The following is a 17,786-nucleotide window of genomic DNA, read 5'->3' as shown; positions in this document are numbered from 1 at the left end:
AGTAAATATGTACTCAACAACCAAATATTCAACACTGTCCACACCACTGACTCTTCTGGAAGCTTGTCCTTCATCCCAACATCTGTTTCTCTTTAATTTACACATAAGTGATCTGATTCTAACATGCGCACAATATAAAACCGTGCAGAAACAAGGGAGGCACGAAGAAATGTTAACTTCTCCTCTCTCTCCAAGAGAGACAGCTGTACTTCAACGCTGTGGGATCAATCACCCTGCTGAAGTGATGGTTCTGTCTCGGAGCCGTAGAATGGTTAAGCGATCCGACAAGAGGAGGCTATTCCCTGGGACAAGTGGTAAATTCTACCTTTTTTTTTTTGGCACCCCAAATGACAGTCGATCAAGGCAATGGAAAATGCTAATTGCGTAAATCAAAATGGGCAAAACAAATACAGCTTAGCTCTGAAATAGTCAGATGAAAGTTGCTGGTTACACCTATCTCTTCTCTTTATTTCTGAGAGGACAGTCACTGGGCGAGCGATCCTATGGATGAGCGGGCTCTGGACAGAGCCAAGGGGGGGTGGGGGACACCGCACCTGCAGTGTGACCATGGGGACCTGGCTCTTGCAGTGGCTGCACGTGGCCTCGCGGTATTTACAGGCCTTCTCCACGTGGTCACGCAGGTCCTTCCTCAGCACTTTCTCTTTGCAGTCGGCACGGACACACGGGAGCTCCTCAAACTGGCAGTCATTCTTCAAATGCACCTGGAAGGCAGACCATCCGGAGTTCTCAGCCGGCAGGCCTCCAGGCTGAGATACCAACCGCAGCCTCTAGGGTGTCAAATCCTACGCAAGCGTCTCTTATCGGCCGCTAGACCAGTTTCTCACCGAGAAGAGTGACCAACCTATCAAGAGATACTGAATTTCATATTCCATTTAGTGATTACTCAAACTATATTGCTTTTGAAGAACTAAGTCAATTAACCTTTCTTCCTGGATAAATAAATGGTTATCCGCTAAGGACTTAGTTTTATTCTAATTCAAATATCCTTCCAGGATTAAATATGACAGTAATAAAAAAAAAAAAACATAAGAAGTTACATGGAATTTTATGGTTATAAAAAGGAGGTTTAAATGGGCCTTCTATAATTAACAGTCAATTCAGATTTCTTTCTACTCTAAATAGGGTAGGGTGCTCAAAAACCAATTGACATTTCTGCCTGTGATATCATAAAAATAACACTTGCCACCCAAGTGGCTCTGTCTGCTCTCCTATTTGGTTGTGTCTGAGAGGCGGATGCAGGCGTGGTCTGGGGCTCCACGGTGCTGACCGGGGCCGTTGTTTCTGGGTGTCTCGCCGCACTCACCAGCAGGTGCCCCAGGGCCAGCTGCTCCGTGCAGCCCCGGCCCTCGTTCCGACAGAAGATCTGAAGGGCCAGAATCTCCCTCTTGCAGCAATTATCCTTAAACACCTGAAATTGAAAGACAGCTATTTTAGAGGATTAAGATTTCTTAATCTCCACATGCTGCTACTTTAGACAAGGCAAGACCACTCTAAAAAGTCACGAGCACATCTCTGAAGAGGGCTCACAAAGCACTAAGGACCGTTTTAATGTCTAAGTGAGCAGAAAGAAGGAGCCATCCCCACTAAGAGACACAGTTTACATGATACAACCTTAACTACCAGCTTTTCATGGATAAACCCAGAGTAAGCAAGCTGTACTGAACAACTGAAGATCACTCTGGAGCATCCAAGCGTTTTAGATGGACTCACATTCTCAGGGCGAGCCCACACCAGGACCGAGTTCACATTGGATCCTGGACACTGCCAGGCCCCAGCCTTGCTGGGAGCGGAACGTCCCATGGAGGAATGGGGCGGTGGGAGTGGGCGCTACAGCGGGAGGCCTTGCTAGATCCTCGCCGGAGGAACAGAGAATCAACCCTAAAAGACAACAAGCTGCAGACGGTTTGTACAACATTTATCTTGGTTCCTGCTCTGAAGGGTATTATCACTTGTAACTAACTCATTTTTCACCAAAAAGAAGGCATTAGCGTGCTATTTAAGCAACTTTTAAAAACATGTTGCAAAGATATAGTTAATCCAACAACGAAAATGTCCCCCTTTGAAAATGAAAACCCTCCTTGAATTTTCTTTTTCCCTTAGAGAGCAAGTACTCTCAGTCCTTCTAACAACACAAGCTACACCACCCTAGTACTCAGACACTTCTAAGAAACCCCCACGCACTAATGCTCTGTAACAGCAGAAAACCAGAGAGCTCTTTCTTGACTCCAAAAGTAAAGAAATAGAATCAACAGCTGCTAAGAGTTAAAAATAAACTAATTTGGAGCCAAATCTAATCTTAGGTAAACATGACTTTTTTTAAAAGGTCATAATTTAAGATGTTGAAGTCAACAGAACAGGTATTTTGAACCAGTAAGAAATAATGTGATCACAGAAAATGATCTTTCTGTGCTGCTAAGTTTATTTTCTTTTCTTTGGGCTGCCCCTCATGGCTTGTGGGATCTTAGTTTTCTGACCAGGGACTGAACTGGGTCCACGTCAGCAGAAGCACAGAGTCTTAATCGCTGGATCACCAGGGAATTCCCTAAGTTTCTTAAATCACTTGAGTTTAACTTTGGTTCCCCAGTGGCTCAAATGGTAAAGAATCTGCCTGCAATGCGGAAGACCCAAGTTTAATCTCTGGGTTGGGAATATCCCCTGGAGAAGGGAATGGCAATCCACTCCAGTATTCTTGCCTGAAGAATTCCGCAGACAGAGAAGCCTGGTGGGCAGCAGTCCATAAGGTCACAAAGAGTCTGATACAATTGAGCGACTAACATAACTTCATAACTTTTCATAGATTGAAAACCTAAGAACAATAAAAGTACAGAACTTCAGGGCTGAGAAAGAGCTCGTATCATTTCTGCAACCATCCCATTTTATAGATGGGGAAGCAGAGGCCCTGGGGCGGTGCCCGCCTCAGTGACCTGCCCAGTGGCTGAGGTGAGTCTCCTGGGGCCCAACCAGACCTACATTTCCCCATGAGGATCCCTGGCTTATTCAGTCTCATTTACAAGTCTTCATCAAACTCCATAATCGTTCTTCAGCTATCAATGCCATTGAAAAACAGGGGTAACAACTCTGAATAATGAAATGAGGCACTAAAAAAGTTCACCTCAGCCCACTGCTTCAACCTCCTCTCCCAGTCACATTGGTTTGCTGTTGTTATTTAGTCGCTCAGTTGTGTCTGACTCTTTGTGATCCCGTGGACTGCAGCCCACCAGGCTCCTCTATCCATGGGCATTTCCCAGGCAAGAATACTGGGGTGGGTTGCCATTTCCTTCTCCAGGGGATCTTCCTGACCCAAGGATTGAACTGTATTGTGTCTCCTGTATTGGCAGGTGGGTTTTTTACCACTGAGCCACTGGGGAAGCTTGTTACATTGGTTAGATAATCGCTAACAGGTTGCCGTGTTAAAACAAGGGGTAGAGCTCAGTGACCTGTTTTTCTTACAAAAAATCCCCTCCCTACTGCTGGGCAGGTAAATGCTGAGGAGGCACAGGTATGCGGATTTCGGACAATTCTGTCTCTGACCTGCCTGGAGCAGCTGATGCTGGGGCCCATCCTGGCAGCCCTCGGGCCCCCGTCACCAGCAAGCCCCAAGTCCCCACGCGCACCGGTGCTGCCAAACAGCAAGGCCACGGGAAAACCCGAGTGAGAACTTCACTGTACAATTTAATGGCCTACACTTAAAAAATGGTTAGGTTCATTAATCAAAATATCAGAACCACGTATTTTTATTGATCTTTTAAGTACTTCAAGAACGAGTGGTTTCAAATGAGAAGTGTGCCTGGGAGAGCTTGGCAGGGTGCAGACGACCACACGGTGGGTGAGAAGGGCCCAGGCCCCTGGGTGCTGGGCTGCGGGACCCTCACAAGCTCTGAGGCACCCTCAGCCACGCAGGGGACGGGAGGGCTGAAAGCGCATGTGTCTAATGACTTCCAGGCGCTGCGTGGAACAGGAGACAGCACATTCGGTAGGGCCTGCAGACCAGCACCGTCTGAAGCCTGAGTGCAGCCATCTGGGAGGAGGACCTGAGACAACAGTGCACATCCCCCACCCGGGGTCTTGGGAGGTGAAACCATGACTGACCCAGGGGAGGAGGCAGGCTCGGGGCCGAAGCACCTGCCCAGCATATCTGCCCGGTGTGCCGGGGTGCTTACAGCCCCCTGCCTCGACCCTGCTCTGCCAGCCATCAGAGCCAGGGAAACTCAGAGCCAGCGCGCAAGATGCGAACCTTGCGGAAGGCACCACCCAGCGCAACACGGAGACTAAACAGCTTTTTAAAAACCAGGAATACCTTGTCTTTGATGATGACTTCTTGACAAGCAGTACATTTTGGGCTGGAGGAGCTGAGGGGAGAGACACAGTAAACGTGTTAGAGGGTGAGCACCTTCTCATCTGAACCCACTGGGAATACTGAGCCATTCACTTAGGGGTCGTGTCTGCTGTGCAGAGCTCAGAGCACCAGGGCTTCAGGATGCCAGGGTAAGTTTGGTTTAAATACGGTTTAAATGGGAGAAAAGGGCTAAGATTCTTTTTTAGTAGTGATTTTTCATAAGGAAGTTTTTCAGCAGAGCAGCTTAGATCAGTCCCTCTTGGAAAGTCCCTTTCAATTAAAAGTGAAATTTCATTTCAGAAACCAAAAGCAGCTCCGCGCGGAGGGGCTCTGTGGCGTGAGTGTCCCCAGCTCCCCGGAGGGCCTCTGAACAGTGCTGCCTTACCAGCACAGAAAGTGCTGGATTCACAGGCTGTCTCCTTCACAGCCGCTGAAAGGCTGATGGAATTCCAAGGACTTGAATCCCGTGGGAATCGAAAGCTGAGCCTGTCTACAGAGACCACGAGTCTCCTACATGATTCTTGTCCCCAAACTCAGGACACGAGCCACTGCTCCCTAGCTGCCCTTTTTTGGACTTGAGTCTCACCCCCATCCTGTGCTGGAAACCACCTCCGAGAGATTAAAAATAAAAAACTAATTTTGAGTGCTCCTTCCTTCCAGGGCCCCTGCCCTCGACAGCCTGAGAGCACCTGGCATCCAGGCCAGGGGCACTGTGGGGGATCCGGGAGCAGCAGGCAGGTGGGCAGGGGGGCCCTGGGGAGAGGGTGGGAGACCTGAGGGTCGGGGGCAGGGACATTAACAGGCTTTAAAATGATAGCTCGCTCATCCAGACTTCACCAGCACGGAGCCTGTGCTCACCTGTTTTAATCATGGGACTTTCTGAGCGCCCTTAGAGCCCAGGGCGCCTGGGCAGGATCCCCTGACACCTGCCGAAGGCTGGAGCAGGAGGAGCGCCAGGAGCAGAGGAGGGCAGAGACTGGAAGAGACCCCGCCCCCGGCCCACGGTGCCCCGCACAGGGAAAGCAGGCGCCCTGGGGCTGCGCCACTAAACTCCGTTCCAGACCTGAGTCCTCAGTCTGGGGGAAGAGGACGAGAGCTCAGCCGCAAGTCCCCAGAGGGAGCCCTGGGGAGGGAGGCTGCCCCCAGCGGAGGGCTGGACGAGCCAGGGCAGCCTTCCCGGTTCCCACTCGCTGGTGGGGGCCCAGGCTGAGCACAGTGCTCAGCACCCCGCCGGGTGAAACCTGCGGGATGAACCAGCACGCTCTGCTATACAACTCCAGCCTCCCTGACGCTGGGGGCTTTGAACGCGTTAATTCACAACGACGTGCCCGCGAGGGCTGCTGCGGACTCCTGACACTCAGCTCCAGGGCGTCCTGTCCTTACCGAGGACCTGCCCCCCACATCCCGAACTGGCTGCACATCCCCTATCCTGGGGGATCGCCCTGAAGGGCCCCACCATCGTTGGTGGACGGGGTGGCTCCTCCCCAGAACGTGAGCGCCTCCAGCAAAACTGGGCCAGGCAGACAGGGGACAGGGGCCCCAGGGGAAAGACCTTGCGGGGGGAGTTGGGGGGGCGCCCCAAGTCTGCAGCCGGACCCAGGCCCTCCAGCCAGACGCACCTGAGCAGGGCGCCCATGCAGGTCTCGCAGAAGCGGTGCCCGCACTCCGTCTGCTTGGGGCTGCAGAGCACCAGGCGGCACTTCTCACACTTGTACTTGTCCTCCACGGCCTTGACGAAGCGCTCCTTGTAGCCACCCTGCTCGGGGACCAGCACGGCCGGCCCGGCTCCGCGCTCGGGGTGCAGCTTCAGCGGGGGGTTGGCAGGCAGGGCGCCGGCCGCGTCCAGCTTCTTACTGGGCTCCATCCTAGGAGAAGGGGGTCCATCAGAGCAGGGACGTGGCGGGGGGCCGGCAGCCGGCCAGGGCTCCCCGCGGGCTTCCAGCCTCCAGCACCCAGGTCTCCGCCCGGGGCCTGCTGCGAGGCGCAGATTGCATTGTTAAGGCTCTTCAATTTAAAATGCAGATGATGCTCTGCGTCACTTCGGATTCTACGGACCGGACCGTTCTGACGGTGCAGCTCCTGTCACCCAGCAACCACCTCCCTTGGGCGGGCTGCCCGGCCCCCTTCTCGAGCCTGCCCTGCAGCCTCGGACCCGCCCTGGGTGTGCGGGACCCGGTGCCCAGGACTGGATGCCAGCGGGGATGCTGGGCCTGGCCAACCGCACAGTGACACATGGCCAGTCCCCACCTGCGAGGCCCTGTCCCAGCAAAGTAGAAGGTGCCTGGAGACACAACAGAGCTCCTTTCAAAACTCACCGGGTCTCTCAAGACCAGCTATGCTCCTACTCAATCCTTCTACTTCTGCTACTGACACAACTAAGGCCCAAATGCCTTCTCCTTATGAGGTGCTGGGCGCCCCCCCCTCAGCCCAAGGCTCCCCAAATCCTTCTCATGAGGTGCTGGGCGCCCCCCCTCAGCCCGAGGCTCCCCAAATCCTTCTCATGAGGTGCTGGGCACCCCTCCCTGCTCAGCCCGAGGCTCCCCAAATGCCTTCTCCTTATGAGGTGCTGGGCGCCCCCCCCTCAGCCCGAGGCTCCCCAAATCCTTCTCATGAGGTGCTGGGCACCCCTCCCTGCTCAGCCCGAGGCTCCCCAAATGCCTTCTCCTTATGACGTGCTGGGTGTCCACCCCCGCCTCAGCCCGAGGCTCCCTAAATGCCTTCTCCTTATGAGGCGCTGGGTGTCCACCGCCCCCCCTCAGCCCGAGGCTCCCCACCAGCCAGGCCAGGCCAGACTCGGGTTCTGTGGGAATGGGGCACACTGCACCCCCGGCCCCAGGGGACCTGGTGGGCCGGGGGCAGAGGCCGCGCTGCCCGAGGCTCACTCCTCACGTTGCCTCTTCCCGCCCCTGGACAGGGCCGAAGGGAGGTGCGCCCGTGGCCGGGACGAGCAGGAACCACGCAGGAGGCAGTGCCCATGACAGGAAGATTACCCGTGTTCCAGCCACACGGGGGTTACTTTTAACAAAACAGTACACTACTGTGCTAAGCGCAGGAGCCTCCTGTGGCATCTATTAGTGACACCAAAAAAAAAAAAAGATTTCAAAGTGACCCCCAGCAACCCTTTGCTCACCATCACTGATTAGTATCCTGTTTGTCAAGACACTAAACGGGAAGGTGCCTGTCTGGGAAACGGATCAACCAGGAGTCAGGCTGTTGCCACGGGTCGCCTGCCCGTCCTCCTGTAGATGCTGACCCCAGCTCCGCCGCCCTCCTCTCCACACCCCTCCCGCCTTTTCACGGAGCCCACCCTGGTCAGCCCACTCAAGGCCCACCCCCGCGGTCCATCCTCCCAAGACTGCTGCTTGTGGTTTATTTACTGCCTCACTCCCTGAGGCAGGGTGTGGGTTTGGATCTGCTTTGTTGAACAGACCCTGGGCACCTGGAATCACTAGGGCCTGAGGTAAAAGATTCTCATTACACATCTGCTGAGTTAACAGAGGGAAAGGTGAGGTCTGAGCCACTCATAGCAAACTGTGTTTCTGTGAAGTCAGAAAAAAGAAAACTTCATTTTTCAGAACTAATCTCATAGCTTCATGCCTTGAAAACCTGCGCTTAGATCAGACGCTACTTGCAACTGTGGTTTAGTGTGTTATCCTGTAATGCGTGAGGAACGTGTGTTCCACAAGTAAACAGTTTTCAGTGAGACATGTTTGATTCTTCGGCTGTGAATTCCTACTTCAAACATAAGAGACAACTCAGGATGAAGCTCAGACAAACAGTCACTGCTTGTTTGCGTGTAACAGGTGTGGGTCCCACGGCCTCTGCAGACACGTGAAGAACGCAGGGTTGGCTCCTCGGTTTTTACAGGCTGCTTAAGACAAGTGAGCACACGCCAAGAATCGCAAGCACATGAGGAGAACCTCCCTGCAGCCTGTCCTGAAAGGCAGAGCACAGGCCTGTCAGGACTCCCCTGGAATGTGGGGTGCTGACCGGGAACACACCCCAAGGGCTGCTCGAAACCCCGCCCAAGGCCCCCATCCCGCCCCATGCACGGTCCATTCCTGAGCTGAGCTGCTGGCTGGATAACGAGCTTCCAGGGATGGAGGGAAAGAAGCACCTGGGCAGGACAGACAGGAAAAGCATCAGCCCTCCCTGAATACTCGCAAGTGAGGTCAGAGAAGATGATCTGAACACGATGCACCCAGGACAGGCAAATCCCAGAGCCCCAGAGCAGGTGCTCAGTCGGCAGGGGTGGGCGCACCTATTAACGGGAACGGGGCTTCCTGGGTGACCCGAGGGTTCTGGAACTGGGCACAGAGGTGACCGCACATTCTGTGAAGAGACTAAAAACCAGTGAGCCGTACGCTTTAAAGGGGGTGGACTCTATGGTATGTGAATGATACTTCAATTTGAAATCTAAACAAAGAATATGTCAAAGTAACTGTTTAAGCCAGTTCCATTTAGGTTTGGTTAATTTGTGACATTTATACGTGGCGTCATACACTTAAAATGTAAGACTAGAATCTAAGTGGCTATGCCCGATGCTGGGGAAGGGCCTCAGGAAGATTTCTCTATGAGAGTAGACACTCGCAGAGAAGACAATGAGGCCCAGAGGCGGATGCTCTGCTGGTCTCCGTGCGAGTGTGCAGACACCTAGGATCAGCACACACATGTGGAGGGAATGCATCTCCTCCTTCCTCCACACAAACCACACTGCGTGTGCAACACATGCAAACTAACCTACGGCTCTCCTGCATCACCAACTGCATCCCGGGCATTTCTCCACAGCGGCCTGTGAACAGGCACCGTATCACGGGGAAGGCCACACAGCATGCCACGTGGGGTTCTCTAGTTCTGCTCACGGACAATGAGGCTGGTTTCAGCTGATACTATAAACGACCTGCAGAGAACACTCCTGAACACATCTCTGCACACTTAGGCAAGCACACAGCAACATGGCCGCTGGGTCAAAGATCACGTCCGTTTTAAAATATATTGTTATTCAGTAGCCAAGTTGTGTCCGACTCTTTGCGACCCCATGAACTGCAGTATGCCAGGCTTCCCTGTCCTTCACCAACTCCCTGAGTTTGCTCAGACTCATGTCCATATAGAATCATTGCCCAACATCTTTCTAAAAGGGTTGCCCACTTTATACTTCCTCCAATGGTTAGTAAACTGTTAAACAAACATTGTTTTAGAGGACAACAGCCAGTTTTGCTCCAACGCTGAAGCTCTGACTTTGTTTCAGCCTCAGCCGTGTTTTCTGGAAGGCACTGCTAGCCGTGCGTGAGCAAGTCTCAGGTTCTCCCACGGGTGTTCGTCTCCTGAAGAGCCGCCAGTCGGCTCGGCCATGCAACGTGGGAGGGCATACCCATTGGACTCCCATCAGGCGGGAGAGGCCTTCTCAGGTGAGTGGCTCTGCAGGGGTTGCCGAACCAACCACATTTCATCTCAGCAGATAACCAGGTACCTCCAGCGTACATGGCACTCTGCCTTGCTTGTCAGGGAAAGGTGGTGAGGGAGACTGTCCCCGCCCCTCGGGAGCTCTGCGGGAGTCCTGAGGAAGGGGGGCACTCCAGGGTCAGCAGGGGTAATGGCGGCAGGAGCGGGAAGCATCCCCTGAGAGCTTACAGGGGCTGCGGATCCTCAGGCTGGGAGGCTTGCGCCCCATGTTGGGGAGATGGGGCTTCCCGAGCGGGACTTGGGGCAGGATGATCCCAGCTCTAGCGGAGGGCAAGACAGACACACACAGATGCAGCACAGCTGGGTGGGTGTGGCGGGTGGCCAGGTCCTGGGGGCTCTGGGGGTCAGATAGGCAGGGCGTCCAGCTGCGAGTGGCCTGGCTGGGAGGGCAGGCCTGGCGCTCCTGCCCTGAGGCAAGTCCTCAGGCACAGCTTTTATCCTGTTTTTCTTTTCCCATGAAAAGCAGATGGCGCCCCCGATTCTCTGGCATTTTCAGGCATCACTGAGGCATCGCATGCAGGATCCCCTGTAAACTGCAGCACTGCACCCAGAAGACACACTCTCCTCCCGCTGGGTCGGGGAGTCCACGGGCATCAGCTGCTTCCTCACTCTGGACAGCTTAAAGCCTTGTCAAAAAGCCCTTGCTCAGCAATTAGGCAAGAAAAATAAGAAATAAACAGCTTCCAGACTGGAAAGAAGAAGTAAAACTATTTCCATTTTCAGATGATATAATCTTGTGCATAGAACATACTAAGGAATCAACTAAAAACAAGCTGAACTAATAAACTTGTTCAGTAAAGCTGCAGGATATAATAGTTCAGTCAGTCAGTCATGTCCGACTCTTTGAGACCCCCATGGCCTGCAGCACGCCAGGCTTCCCTGTCCATCACCATCTCCCACAGCTTGATATCAACATATAAAGCCCAGCAGCATTTCTATACACTAGCAGTGAACAATTCAAAAATAAAATTGAGAAAGCAATCCAATTATGAGTATCAAAAAGAATAAAATATATTCTGAAAATGATAAAACATTGTTTTTACCCTAAGTGGAAAGCTACCCAATGCGCCCAGACCGGAACACTCAGCATTGCTAAGGTGGCACTGCCACTCAGCCTGACCTACAGACCCGTCTATACCCAGACCTGGATCCTAGCTGGGTTTTTTTTTCTTGCAGAAATTAATAAGCTGAACCTAAAATTCACATTGAAATATGAGGGACTCAGAATAGACAAAATAATCCTGAAAAAGAAGAACAAAGTCGGAAGACTCACACTTCCTTATTTCAAAACTTACTACAGATGAATGAGGATACTGTAGTACTGGTAAGAAGGACAGACAGACAGTCAATGAAGCAGAACCAAGAGTCCAGACAGAAATGCTCACGTTTATGGCCAGCTGGTTTCAGACAAGGGCGCCAGCTCGTTGCTGGGGAAGGAGTAGGGTGTGCTCGGGCCGGCGAGCTCACGGCCGCCACAGAGTGGAGAGGGCTGTGCCCCGATGTGTCTCTTCACGGCTCTGGCAGGCCATGCTGGCAGCCACTGCCCAACAGCTTCGGGACACCTGCGTCCTCCTTCCCAGGTGGGCAATCCAGTTCAACTCTGGTACAGAAAGTGCGCTTCACGGAGAACAGCGGGGTGGGCTCTAAGTCCTTCCGGGCTGATATCCTTCTCTGCCTTTCAAGAAAACGTAGTGTGTGTTCAGTTCAATTCAGTCAGTTCAGTCGCTCAGTCATGTCCGACTCTTTTCGACCCCATGAATCGCAGCACGCCAGGCCTCCCTGTCCATCACCAACTCCCGGAGTTCACTCAGACTCACGTCCATCAAGTTGGTGATGCCATCCAGCCATCTCATCCTCTGTCGTCCCCTTCTCCTCCTGCCCCCAATCTCTCCCAGCATCAGTCTTTTCCAATGAGTCAACTCTTCGCATGAGGTGGCCAAAGTACTGGAGTTTCAGCTTTAGCATCATTCCTTCCAAAGAACACCCAGGACTGATCTCCTTTAGGATGGACTGGTTGGATCTCCTTGCAGTCCAAGGGACTCTCAAGAGTCTTCTTCAACACCACAGTTCAAAAGCATCAATTCTTCGGTGCTCAGCTTTCTTCACAGTCCAATTCTCACATCCATACATGACTACTGGAAAAACCATAGCCTTGACTAGCCGGACCTTTGTGGGCAAAGTAATGGCTCTGCTTTTGAATATGCTATCTAGGTTGGTCATAACTTTCCTTCCAAGGAGTCAGCATCTTTTAATTTCATGGCTGCAATCACCATCTGCAGTGATTTTGGAGCCTCCCAAAATAAAGTCTGACACTGTTTCCACTGTTTCCCCATCTATTTCCCATGAAGTGATGGGACCAGATGCTGTGATCTTAGTTTTCTGAATGTTGAGCTTTAAGCCAACTTTTTCACTCTCCTCTTTCACCTTCATCAAGAGGCTTTTTAGTTCCTCTTCACTTTCTGCCATAAGGGTGGTGTCATCTGCATATCTGAGGTTATTGATATTTCTCCCGGCAATCTTGATTCCAGTTTGTGCTTCTTCCAGCCCAGCGTTTCTCATGATGTACTCTGCATATAAGTTAAATAAGCAGGGTGACAATATGCAGCCTTGACGTACTCCTTTTTCTATTTGGAACCAGTTTGTTGTTCCATGTCCAGTTCTAACTGTTGTTTCCTGACCTGCATATAGGTTTCTCAAGAGGCAGGTCACATGGTCTGGTATTCCCATCTCTTTCAGAATTTTCCACAGTTTATTGTGATCCACACAGTCAAAGGCTTTGGCATAGTCAATAAAACAGAAATAGATGTTTTTCTGGAACTCTCTTGCTTTTTTGACGATCCAGTGGATGTTGGCAATTTGATCTCTGATTCCTCTGTCTTTTCCAGACACATAAAAATGATGCTGGGCGATGTCCATGCAAGGTGAGAATAGGAATACAGCAACAACAAACCCCAGCACCCAGCACCCATGTGACAGTCACCATCGCCCAGCACGCCCCACCTCAGCCATCCCCTGCCTTGCTCCAAGTCCATGTCAGCCTCAACTTTGCAACTACAGTTCTCATACTGTCACACATTTTTCTTCTTAAAACATTTTTGCCTCTTTTTAACCTCATAAAAATGATATACCATATACAGGCCTCTGCAATCAGTGTTGTATCAATGTTATGCCACGTGTGCTGTGTGTAGTAGACAGAGGTCATTCATGTTTTACTATAGTGTAATACTCCACAGTGTACTTACCTATCTTTTTATCACACTGCTTTCTGCTGGCATGGACACTCTGTTCTGAACATTCTGGAGCATCTGTCCTGGGGAACTTTCTCTAGGGTACACACTCTAGATCACGGGACTAGGGTTAAGCAAACTGTAAGCTGTGGGTTATATATGGTCAGTCACCGGTTTCTGTTTGGCTCTCAAGCTTAAAACACTTATTCTTAAAGAGTCAAACAAACAAATGAAACCAAGGCAACTACGTGACACGACCGTGCACATTACCCACAAAGCCTAGGATATTTACCTCTTGGCCTTTAGAGAATTTGCCAACTCCTGCCCTGAGCTTCACATCTAGAGTTCACAGGAACAGCTGGTTTGCAGGGTGTTGGCATGGCCAGTTCACAAGCTTCGCTAACCCACCCTCTTACCAACGCTGGGCACCATTGGACAGCTTAATTTCCACCAATCTAGCAGGTACGAGGGTCCCTTTTCTTCCTTACTCTGATAATTAAATAGGTTTAGCATATTTTCATGTGCTCACTGGCCATTTGTGCTTTTCCTTCTGTTGAAATGCCTGACTGTGTCTGAATCTTTTAATTGGGTTATTGGTCTTTTACAATATTGATTTGTAGCGGTGATTCATATGTTCTGACTGCTAATCTCTTGTTAGTTATATGTATATGTTTTCCCCTTAGGTTGTGGCTTCACTTTAACTTTCTGCATTTTAATGAAGTGAAGTTCTTAATTTTAACGTAGTCAAATGTATCCTTTTAAAGGATATCTTTATCTGTACCTCTTGGCCTTTTAAAAAGATTCAGATTAGCTTATGGGTGATGCTGATGAAAAAGGACAACCTAACATATAGGGAACCAAACTGAAAGCAGTTCTACTTCTATCACAGAATCATTCCCAAAAGAAGGGTGTTCTGCTCAAATAATGAGCCACCAACTATGTCAAACAGACTCACATTACTCAAGGGAAATTTTCTACCTAAACAAGAACTCGTTTAAAAAAGAAATTACATGGACCCTGAGCAGGGCCCAGGGGGCAAGCCCACGCCCTGCTCTGTCAGTGAGATGGCAGATGTGGGCCTCAGCTGGCCCACGGTCCTCCCTGGTACCAGGACAGGTGGATGAATAAACCCACTCAGGTTTACCGCCAATCCCAGACTCCCCGACGATCAAGGTCACTGTAAGATGCCAGTTCTGATTGAAAGCAAACCTAATTTCTGATTGAAATCACCTAATCACCTCCTGAAACAACCAAGACAACAGGATGGTATCTTAAGTCTTAAGACAATTATCCGCTGACTGTGTCCTGAGGAAAAGGAAGTTTCAGATCTAGGAAGACCGTCACTGGAGGCGAATTTTCCCCAACAAGCCCAGAGGCAGACGGCAGTGAGACTGAGCACTGTTCAACCTGGCCGCCGATGGGTGTGCCATTCTAAGGCCACACACAAGGTCGGGCAGCGGAACCGCCAGAGTGAACCTGCTTCAGGTGCCCGCCCATCTGCGTGGCAGGGAGGGTGAAAACCTCAAGATCATCAAAGGAAATAAAACGTCTATCTGCAAGACCAAAGTTTTCAAAAGCAACCAGGGAGGACACGAATATTAATTTATCTCTCATACTGTTCACCACTGTAAGCCAACTTAACTCCTTTCTGAAATCAGGTGGGGTGGACATAAATGAGGTAAATTCAAAATTGGTCGCCAGGTTAAGAACAGACGTGAGTGATGTCAGTGAAGACGGCTGAGTACATAACTCCAAAGGTTCATCCTTCAAAAAAAGCAAGAAAAAAGATGGCAAGATCTGTCAGAAACAACCTGTGTGGAACTCTAAAACCTAAACGGAAAGCTTACAGCAATCAGAGGGATGCTTAATCAACAGAAACCTGCTGCATCTCGGAGAGGACAGTGAGCTCTGCAGCGCTTTCCCCAGCCCTGGCCCTCTCCCTAAGAGGCAGTGGCCTGGAAGACAGAAGCCTGCAATCCCAGCACGGGGACTGGCTGAATGCCGGGGGCAGGTGGAGCGGAACACACTCACGTGCAAAGAGTTTCAGGAGTAGTTACGACCTATCTGGTGGCTCCCCAGAAGACCCGCTCAAACGGCTTGACCTCATCAGACTCAGGACTCTCCCAGCGCTGAGGCAGCCACGGTGGGGCTGGGGGACTGTCCTAAAAACACTCAGAGGCAAATGGATTAGTCGCTGCTGGCTGGGCCAACGAGTAATGGTAGAAGAAAACGAGAGACAAACCAAAAGGTTGACAGGAAATGCTGGGAAACGAGGGCTCTGAAGAGCTCCAACGTGTTACCAGGATCCCAGAAGGCCATGCACATGCTCAGGGCTGTGTGCACGCTCAGGAGAGATCCAAGAAGACCCTGAACTCTCACCTCTGGCTGATCTTCAGGTTCTGTACAAGCAGGAAGTAATGCTAAGGCAAACTTGCCAACTGCCTGGCTGGGTGCTGAAAACATACCCTGATGCCCACGTATACCCTGTGGGAAGAGATTCAGAGATAATTTTGGTTCCAGGCACTTATAGAAAATCTCTATCTGATTCTTAGCTGACTACTACACTGGTGGAACAGAGACTTCGGTGACTACTCATGATAAAGCATGTGGACTTTACAAAATCAGCTCAAAAAAGTCATTATGCAAATAGTAACTAAAACAAGCAGCAAGAAATACTGGGGAGAATCTCATTTCTATCTTTGCCATATTATAATATTCAAAATGTCCATTTTCAACAAAAAATTGTCAGTCAGGCAAGAAATAAGGAAGCATGGCCCACATACAGGGGAAAAAAAAAAAAAAAGGCAAGTAATAGAAACTGTCTAGGAGGAAACACAGACATGAGACTTACAGCTGTGCATGAGCTCAAAGAGACAAAGGGAACCGTGTCCAGAAAAGCAAAAGGAACCATCTGAACAGTGTCTCATGAAACACAAAATATCAATAAAAATCAATAAAGTTTTAAAGGAACCAAATGGAGATCCTGGAGTTAAAAAGCACAATGATGGAAAAGAAAAATTCAATAAAGGGGCTCAACAGGAGAACTGAATAGATAGAAGAAAGAATTAGAGAACTTGAAGATAGGCCAATTGAGATTTGAAGATAAGACAATCGAGTTTATCCAGTCTAAGTAACAGAAGGAAAAAGTAATAAAGAAAAATAATAAAGAAAAATGCAAAGAGCTTAGAGACCTATGGGGCACTATCAATCATTCCAACATATACATTATCCTGGGAGTCCTAGAAAGGAGAGGAGGGAGAGAAAAGGTGAAAAGAATATTTTAAAAGATAATGGACAAGAATTTCCTATTTTTGATGAAAAGTATTAATTTGCACATTCAGGAAACTCAACAAACTCTATGCAAGTTAAACTCATCTATACTAATACACATTATTGTTGAACTGCTGGAGGAAAGAAGGAAAATTCTGAAAGCAGCAAGAGAAGTGACTCCTTACATAAAAGGATTTCCTCAAAAAGATTAACAGTTGACCTCTCGTCAGAAACAATGGAGGACAGAAGACAATAGGATAATATTTTTGAATGGCTGAAAGAAAAAAATATCAACTAAGAATCCTCTGTCCCCGCCCCCCCAAAATACCATGTTTCAAAAATGAAGACTCGACAAAATACTAGAAAACAAAGCCCTAAAGCACATTAAATGTATTCTACACCACGATCAAGTGGAATTTGTCCCAGGAAGGTTAAGAGTGGTTCAGTATAAGAAAATCAATCAATGTAATATACCCAGTAACAGAACAAGGGTAAAATACACATGATCATCTCAACTGGTGTAGAAAAACAAGTGGACAAAATTAAATACCCTTTCATTAAAAAAATCCTTAGAAACTAGGAATAAGAGGGAACTTCCTTGATATGGGGCTTCCCTGGTAGCTCAGATGATAAAAGAATCCATCTGCAATGCAGGAGACCCGGTTTCAATCCCTGAGTCAGGAAGATACCCTGGAGAAGGGAATGGCTGGAGAATTCCATGGACAGAGGAGCCTGGCAGGCTACAGTTCTGCTGCTGCTGCTGCTGCTAAGTCGCTTCAGTCGTGTCCAACTCTGTGCGACCCCATAGACGGCAGGCCATCAGGCTCCCCTGTCCCTGGGATTCTCAGGCAAGAAGACTGGAGTGGGTTGCCATTTCCTTCTCCAATGCATGAAAGTGAAAAGTGAAAGTGAAGTCGCTCAGTCGTGTCCGACCCTCAGCAACCCCGTGGACTGCAGCCTTCCAGGCTCTTCCATCCATGGGATTCTCCAGGCAAGAGTACTGGAGTGGGGTGTCATCGCCTTCTTGAGGCTACAGTTCACGGGGCCACAAAGAGTCGGATACGACTGAGCAATCAATACTTGCATCTTCACTTTTCCTTTACGTGATAAAGGATAAAAGGGATTTGTGAAAAACCCACATTTAATGGTGAAAGATCAGGAAGAAGGGAAGGATGCAAGCTTTCACCACTGTTACCCAGTATTATATGGAAATTCTATCCAGAGCAATTAGGCAAGAAAAAGAAATGAAAGGCATCCAAATTAGAAAAAAAGAAAGAAAACCAGCCCTATTCACAGATGGTATGATCCTATGGATAGAAAACCCCAAAGACTTCACAAGAAAGTAACCAGAACTAATAAAAGAATTCACCAAAGTTGCAGGACACAAACGCCAACAAAGAAACATCATTTCTGTTTCTACACAACAGCAACAAACTGATTTAGAAACCAACTCCATTTATAATAGCATC

The 17,786-nt window shown here is 49.7% G+C and overlaps 1 protein-coding gene across 3 annotated transcripts in view; it reads right to left on the bottom strand.

Annotated features, from left to right (window-relative positions):
• TRAF3 (TNF receptor associated factor 3) overlaps window positions 1-17,786 on the bottom strand; it is a 116,495-nt gene that overhangs the window by 24,434 nt on the left and 74,275 nt on the right. For 2 of the 3 annotated variants that reach the window (XM_024981638.2, XM_024981640.2), the window contains exons 3-6: window positions 5,977-6,222; window positions 4,319-4,370; window positions 1,325-1,429; window positions 555-722 (exon numbers count right to left, since the gene is read on the bottom strand). In XM_024981638.2, the coding sequence (XP_024837406.1) occupies window positions 555-722; window positions 1,325-1,429; window positions 4,319-4,370; window positions 5,977-6,221 (570 nt within the window). In that variant the 5' untranslated portion in view covers window position 6,222. Of the gene's footprint in view, window positions 1-554; window positions 723-1,324; window positions 1,430-4,318; window positions 4,371-5,976; window positions 6,223-17,786 lie in introns of those variants that run through there. The other variant, NM_001205586.2, reaches the window with a different exon arrangement.

This window comes from Bos taurus, chromosome 21 (assembly GCF_002263795.3).
Source record: "Bos taurus isolate L1 Dominette 01449 registration number 42190680 breed Hereford chromosome 21, ARS-UCD2.0, whole genome shotgun sequence".
Lineage (NCBI taxonomy): Eukaryota > Metazoa > Chordata > Mammalia > Artiodactyla > Bovidae > Bos > Bos taurus.
The sequence above is the reverse complement of the archived record's forward strand: the minus strand, read 5'-3'. Positions and strand labels throughout refer to the sequence as shown.